Raw genomic sequence first — 8129 nt, 5'->3', positions numbered from 1 at the left:
GTTGGTAGAGCATGGTGTTTGCAACGCCAACATGGTGTGTGCAACGCCGGGGTTGTGGGTTCGATTCCCACGGGGGGCCGGTACAACAAAAAAGAAAATGCATGAAATTTAATGTATGAACTTTTACTACTGTAAGTCGCTCTGGATAAGAGCGTCTGCTAAATGACTAAAATGTAAATGTAAAATGTCAAGTTGGCTAGATGTCTTTTGGGTGATGGACCATTCTTAATACACACAGGAAAATGTTGAGGCTGAAAAACCCAGCAGTGTTGCAGTTCTTGATACAAACCGGTGCACCTGGCACCTACTAACATACCCCATTCAAAGGCACTTCAATCTTTTGTCTTGCCCATTCACCCTCTGAATGGCACACATACACAATCCATGTCTCAATTGTCCTAAGGCTTACAATTATTATTTAACCTGTCTCATCCACTTCATCTACACTGATTGAAGTGAATTTAACAAGTGACATCAATAAAATATCATAGCTTTCACCTGGATTCACCTGTTCAGTCAGTCTACAGTATGTCATGGAAGAACAGGTGTCCATCATGTTTTGTACACTCAGTGTAGTTCCTGAATGTTTTAAACAGTAAGTATTTGACAGATTGTAAACTCTGATCTGACTTATTCATCTCATTGTCCAGTGACAGTTATTTTTCCAGTCAGTCATACATTTCGTGGTTTAGATGTTAATCCCAGTAAATGTTGTTTCTTAGTGTCAACCTTATTTTAAGACATGATCATCCCAGTACATTTCCTGAGAGCCTTTCTAAGAGGATTCAAAAAGTGTTCTACATTGGATAGGTTTTTGTCCCAATATAACAAGGTTGTGCTAATGATACAGGAAATGTGTATTTTGTTCTAAAACAATTAATCAGTCTTAATTTACTCAGTTTAAAATTAGGACTGCATGGGGACAAAAATAAAATAGCAGATTTTTATTAACATATTAAAAATACAAACGATATCTATATTTAAAACACAGAAGGAGCAATCATCGATGTTAGTATGACAGTAGTTTAACCTTATACTGTATCAAGGGTGACAAACAGTTTTTGATGTAGGGCACATTTTCTACAGAGCAATGAAGCTCAAATGGTTAATATGCCGTCCTTCTGTCTACCTCCTTCGAGTATAACTCATGCTCCATGCAATGTTAATTGTGATCTGACAGTCACTTGAATTCAAGTAAGCCATATATACATGCAAATTACATCAAACAAATATAAATATATATAAAAATATATAAATAATCTGTTGAAGGGACAGTTCTTACTTATCTAGGGTGTTGTTAATTCATCTAAACAATTAACAAACAGTTTGTTAGCTGGTTCAAAAGCAATGTTGCGCCATGATTTTGAATAATACATTGGTACATTTTCAATGCTTTCCAGGATTTTCTGAACAATGTTAAAGAGCAATTCCGCTATTTCTCAACCTTATATTCATCAACTCCAAGACAAAACCAGTGTCTAAATATGTGAAAACAGGGCGTTTCTGTGATCTGGGGTTTAAAAGACAAGGTCCTTAAAAATGCAGAGGTTAGGATTAAAAGTAAGTGTTTTTCAAAACCTTCAACAAGTTTCTGGCCCAATGGAGGATATTATCTTGCTCCCCAGGTTACCGTGAAAATCACAGATTTTTAAATGTTTTAACTTTTGATGTCTTTTAATATAATTTTTCTACAAAACGCACAAATGTGCCGTGTTCACATATGTTGACACTGGTATTGTGCTGGACATAATGAGAATGAGGTTAAAAAGTGGTGGAGATGCCCTTTAAGCTAATATACTTAAAAACACCTTAGGTGAGTCAGAAATAGACCAAAACAACTGTCTCTTTCAGGCCTAAGACCTGATGTAACATTTGCATCATTGGCAACTTAGAACATGTTGTCTCAACCTTTTTGGGGTTAGGCGTTATACATTTGGGGAGGGACCATAACAAAGGACCTGTTATATCACCTTTTCTTGCAGCATGATATTTCAAATGATTTATGTAGCCTCTATGTAGGACATTATGAAGGTGTCATGAAGGCTTTATTAGATAGAGTATACCTGGTTTAAAGTGTGACTATGTATCTCTGAAGTATACATAAAGCATGTATATGTTGCAGTGTGCATGTTACAGCTCTGCTCAAAAATTTGGTGGAATATGTAAGCTATTCCTACGTTTGCGTTGAGAAGAGTCTATGCCATTGTTTTTCACTCTCAATGTCTGATAATCTGCATCTTTACTTATGTAGATCTCAGTTTCTGAGCTAAAACATATAGGCTCCTCCATGCTTTTCCGACGTTTGCGTTGAGAAGAGTCTATGCCATTGTTTTTCACTCTCAATGTCTGATAATCTGCATCTTTACTTATGTAGATCTCAGTTTCTGAGCTAAAACATATAGGCTCCTCCATGCTTTCCCGACGTTTGTGTCTGTATAGAATCTTTGTCGCCTGCTCAGAGTTAGAAAAAGCTTCTGCCTCAAGTTCCACTCCAAAGGACATATTTACGTCACGCACAATATCAATATTACAAATCTTTTGGAATTTAACCATATATATCTCAAATTACTGACACAGGATAGTACCGGGTTACAGGGTCACCAGTAGCAATCAAAAATAGACTGACCTGACAGGAGTAGAGGTTCTGAACTACAATACAATATTTTTACAAAATAGCATGGTCACACTTTAAACTCAGCCTGTTTCATTCCAGGAAGATGTTCTCTCCTGCCCTTGTTCACTCCCCTTCATGGATCTGATAGCGGATGTCAAAGCAAAGCTGAATTGTGTAATGTTAGTAAGTGGGCGCTTGTTAAGTCAAGGATCTATGAAGGGGAGTAAACAAAGACTCTTTTATCAGTCTTCATCGCTTCACCTCACATCAAAATGAAGGTAATCCGCAAGAGAGAGAAAGAACCACAGAGAGATATGGAGAAAGGGAAAGAGACGACAGAGTGAACTTGAATTTTATTAAGATCTCCATTAGTTGACGCCATGATGTCAGCTAATCTCCCTTGGGGGTTGGTGCTATCGCTCGTCACCAGTTACCACAGCCACAAAGTCATAAACCCCGCCAATTTCTACAGTTTATCTTCTTAAAATGTGATTTTAAACCTAACCCTAACCTTAATCATACTGCTAACCTTTTGCCTAACCCTAACTTTAAATTAAAACTAAAAAGCTAATTTTTGTCTTGATTAATGTTTACAATTTAGCCAATGTTGACTTTGTGTGGCTATGTTAACTACTGACAACCCAGAAACAGGAGGGCAGCGATGGCACATAGGTCTCCATGTCGTCCATGTGTTCTCCATCCGTTACCTTGGCCCTGGTCCTGGTCCTTGTTATAGTCCTGGCCCTGGTCCTTGTTATGGTCCTGGCCCTGGTCCTTGCTATAGTCCTGGCCCTGGTCCTTGTTATAGTCCTGGCCCTGGTCCTTGATATAGTCCTCGCCCTGCAGTGGAAAGAAAGATTCTCTGTTCAAAAACATGTTCTGTCTCTCAAACAATCAATAATTAGGTCTGAACAGTATGTTATGGATAATGAATTCGCTGATGATAACGATAATAAATGTTAAGGTGATGATACTGAGGAGGATTGACATAACAATTGACAATATTTCATCCATGCAACAGAATGGAACCTTGGAAAATGAAAAACATTACATATTGAATAAACATATTGGAAATTCATATCTTAGGCATTAATAATGAAAACACATCTTAATATTTTGGACAGTGGACCAGCAAGATTTGAATCTATTGTCTTCCATTCTCTATTAGAGATAACCTGCCATGTTTTTTTTTTACACATACAAAGCTGTTAATTGTATTCTATTCAAACAGACCCCATTTCAAAGTAAACAAGCATTCATTAACATCAGGTGTGGCCATGGCCAACACACCTGAACACACTTTGATGAGGATAGAGAGTTTTGTTGATGCTGAGAACGGAATGTATATGTTTTTAAATAACATTCTTAGAATGTTCTCTGAACATCACTAAAGTTCTCTTGTGGCTTTTATGGAAAGTTTTCTTAATGTTCTCTGAACAAATTTGCAACATTACTTTAAATAGAACGATGAGGAACCCTGTAGGAAACGTTGTGATTAAGTACTGAAATTCCCACAGATGAACATTGATTCTTAAAGTTCTCTGAACTATCTGAGAACATTTCCAAAATTGAAATTAAATGTAACCATGTGTGTGACATGTGCTTGTCTTAATTCTTCTTCTATGGTATCAAGGCGGTCCGTAAACAAATGTTTAAGGTGCATGCCGCCACCTACTGTGCTGGAGTGTGTGAGCAATCTTGGTCTGCCTAATAATGTACGACGAAGAAGAAAAAACATCCCAAACCCCCCAAGCCCATTAAACCTGATTTACATCATGCAGAGACAATCCACCCTTATTCAGCATGTCAACAACAATTTGGACAGTCACATCTGTTACCCTCAATAACTCTTTTGCCATATACAAAATAACCTTCAACCTGGCATTTCTGCTTTCCACAATTTCCATGATAAGCTTACCAATGAAAGCTACATAGTCAACTTTATTCACTATCAAAGTGTCCTTTGACAAAACACATTCATGAGCGCAAGTTTTCTGAACAGGCCTCGAAACCATACCAGGACCAGCAGAAGTACCAGCCCCGACAGTAGGTCCACTTACTACAGGAGCAGCCATGGAAGCTACATCAGGCCATCCTTTAGTTCTACCAATCTGTTTCACAGCCTCTGCATGACACATCATGACTGATTTTAGATCTCTGCGCTTCTCTAGCCTCTCTCTGCACCTGACATCCACCAAATGCCAGGTGCAATTACAACACTTCACATTGCTCCCACATGGCATCTAAAACACTGCAATTGGGGTGGGACACGTTCTCTGACATTGAAACTAAGGAATCCTATCTGTACTTTTCCAGGCAAAACCTTCTGAAACCTCAGCAGCACTGATAAGCTTCTTTGACCCGCTTTCCTACTGATTAACCTTTTGTCCTCAATCACTCTGCCTCCCATCACATTTTCATTAATATCATCTATGGACATAGATATTGGGACACCAGTGATGACTCCCCTCAACCTAGAATAATCACCAGGGACATGGCTTTTAAAGTCTCTGAATGTCCTTGAGTGGCTCAGCCAGAGCCCGGACTTGAACCCAATCGAACTTCTCTGGAGAGACCTGAAAATAGCTGTGCAGCAACACTCCTCATCCAACCTGACAGAGCTTGAGCAAAGCTGCAGAGAAAAATGGGAGAAACTCCCCAAATACAGGTGTGCCAAGCTTGTAGCTTCACACCCAAGACGACTCGAGGCCAAAGGTGCTTCAACAAAGTACTGTGTAAAGGGTCTGAATACTTACGTAAATGTGATATTTCATATGTTGTTATTTTTATAAATGTGCAAAAATTCTAAAAACCTGTTTTTGCTTTGTCATTCTGGGGTATTGTGTGTTTACTGATGATGGGAAAAAAAACAATGTAATCAATTTTAGAATAAGGCTGTAACCTAAAAATGTGGAAGAAGTCTAGGCTTCTCCAAAACTGCTTCCTGATGCCACTGATGGTCATTAGTAGCCAGCTACCAAACTGCCAGTTTCTAATGGCCTGGTACTCAGCGCTCTATTGTCCATAGACACTCTGACAGCAATGCAATCCAAAATCAAATCAAAACCTTCATGAGAGCCCCTGAGCTCATGTTACGCAACATTTCCAAAGGCTCAGGCCTCGAATTTCCTGCCGGCATTGACAGCCTAATGCTAAATGTGTTTATGTTCATTAATGGTCAGTTACCCTGAGATTGGCAATTATTTGCATGACAATCACCAGCTGACAACATTTTGTGACTGGAACAGTCCTAGGCATGACTCCCTGAGATTGCTGGTATGGATGTTTTTAATGTAACTATATCATGTATCTACATTATGATGAGCACTTAATCTCAATGGAATGAGCTGTGAACTCTGTGAGAATGGAAACCCTTAGCTAAGAAATTAAAATAGCGTTTCAATTGCAATCATGTCGTCATTTCCATGCTCTACCCCTAATGTGAAGAACCTGTTTTGTTAATGTTTAGTTGTAATTCGTTATTTATTAGAGGACCTCACCTCGTATGAAAAGGTGCTGTAGCGGCTACAACCTTAACCTATTACACATTTGAACTTTTAGGTAAGGTCCTGTTAAAGTAAAGTGATTTGTCAAGTTCCTTAAATGTGCTGAGAATGTTCCAAAGCCAAGCAACTATCCTGCACCATTCCCAGAAAGTTGTGGGAAGGTTGTATACAAAATAACCATGGACAACCACTCTCTCACCAAGCTCTAAGAAACATATGGCACTCAGAACGTTGTGTGCTAGCTGGGAAGTGTTCAGTGACCATTACAGTAGAGAAATATGTATAATTAGTATACTTACCCAAGGGGAGGCTGAAGACCACACATCCGGAGGAGGAGTAGTAGTAGCTTGGTCTTTTTGTGGTCGCTCCGAGCATCTGCCCTTGTCTACCCATTGCTTCTGGCCTGGATCGGTTGTCATGGCGGAGAAGAAGAGCTGAAGAGGATTTCTGCGTTGCTGATAGAAGATAGGAAGGCTCTCAATCAGGGGGTCCCTCAGCAGACGGGTAAAAGTATGGATCGGAGCAGGGATCCAAGCATTGAACCAAACACTGATCGGAGCTTCGATACGAAAAATGATCAGAGCTTCGATCAGAGTATGCATCAGATCATCAGTCTGAAAATTGATCAGAGCATCGATCAGATCATCGATCAGAGCATGTTTCCCAAAATCGATCCGAACATTGCTCTGAACATTGAGCCCAGCATGGATCAGAGCATGGGTCAGAGCTTCGGTCTGAACATCCATCCGATCATCGAGCAGAGCATCGATCAGATCATCGATGAAATCGAACATCTCCAGAAGAGCAAGTGAAGCCCATGTGTTGCTGGTGAAGTTATCCATCTGAAGCCAGTGGAAGAGCAACAGTGCTTTTAGTTAATTATATTTATTTCCATTTTATAATTGCTGAATCTTTTGAACAATTGCTAGAGAATGCAGAGCAACCAATTTTCTCAGATCAAACTATCGTATACTTATAGCTGTTTTACATATACTGTAGAATAGACACTGATAAACATCAAGCACTGAGGTTGTTGCTCAATCAACATGTAGATGCAAACAATATCTAACAATATCTAACAATATCTAAAATCGTTGCTTTGAGGTTGCATGTCTATAGTGTAAACAATGTAATATTGTACAGTGTAATAACGTTCAATCTTAAATCAAATAAAACAAATTACCTCAAAACTGGTCAAATCACAGGTTTTAGCCTCAGCAAAGCAAGTTGACAGTGTCACCCAAATGACAGATAAAAAATAAGATGCTTCCCTCAAACGAAAATAAGCTTTTTAGAGACCTGTTCCATGAGTCAGTGGAGTTCATGATTGGTTTCTGAAAGAGCCTGATTGTACGTGTATGTTCATGATTGGCCCTTGACTGGGTAAAAAAAAAAGAAGAAAAACACCCCGATTTTCTTTGAAGAGAAAACGAAAGAAACAAAGGACCTACCAGTGGGCGGAGGTAGGGATGTGGCGGTCATGAAATGTTGTCAGCAGGTTATTGTCACGAAAAAGCCTGCAGGTCTCATGGTAATTGACCGTTAATTATCGTAAACATGTTTAGCATCTTCAGGCCTCCACGCTCACAAGCCGCTGATGCGTGCCTTTGGAATATCTACTTTTTGAAAAGTCTAATAAATAAATTGAATATACACCATCACAATACAACCAGTATTTGATTTTGTCAGCTCTAAAGAAACATTATGATATCATGAACATGTACCTGTATTATAGAAGAACAGAATATAAGCGTGATGCAGAATTTAAAAAAATGCCCGCGCTGAAGACGTCTATAGTGGTCCGCTAATAAAGGATTAGTAAAGGCCCAGTGCGCTACTTTTGTGAAAACATTTAAACTAAATGTATTTGAGTGTTTATCAGCATTTGTAACTTGAGTCTGGTAATCATCTGTACAAAAAAGTTAATCTGATAATACTAGTGGAATATAAAAGTTTATTGATATGCTTGATATGTTTTCCAGTTTCTTGAAATACTTTGCAAATGCAAC

The 8129-nt window shown here is 38.9% G+C and overlaps 1 protein-coding gene across 1 annotated transcript; it reads right to left on the bottom strand.

Moving 5' to 3' along the window:
* Positions 1-929: 929 nt before the first annotated feature.
* Positions 930-7458, bottom strand: LOC145850391 (uncharacterized). Its single transcript, XM_082973300.1, has 3 exons — positions 7304-7458; positions 6420-6962; positions 930-3454 (listed from the first exon to the last, which is right to left on the bottom strand). Exons 2-3 carry the CDS (start codon positions 6960-6962, stop codon positions 3245-3247), a joined length of 753 nt encoding a protein of 250 aa, XP_082829426.1. The 5' UTR covers positions 7304-7458; the 3' UTR covers positions 930-3244.
* Between the last annotated feature and the right edge of the window lie 671 nt (positions 7459-8129).

The sequence above is a fragment of the Salmo salar genome, chromosome 03, assembly GCF_965601325.2.
Source record: "Salmo salar chromosome 03, fSalSal1, whole genome shotgun sequence".
Lineage (NCBI taxonomy): Eukaryota > Metazoa > Chordata > Actinopteri > Salmoniformes > Salmonidae > Salmo > Salmo salar.
This window is presented reverse-complemented; position numbering and strand designations above follow the sequence as displayed.

Coding starts and splice junctions, on each gene's coding strand:
- LOC145850391 (XM_082973300.1), bottom strand. CDS start 6,962: ATGGATAACTTCACCAGCAACACATGGGCTTCACTTGCTCTTCTGGAG. Junction 3,455..6,419: donor GGTCTTCAGCCTCCCCTTGG/GTAAGTATACTA, acceptor TTTCCACTGCAG/GGCGAGGACTATATCAAGGA.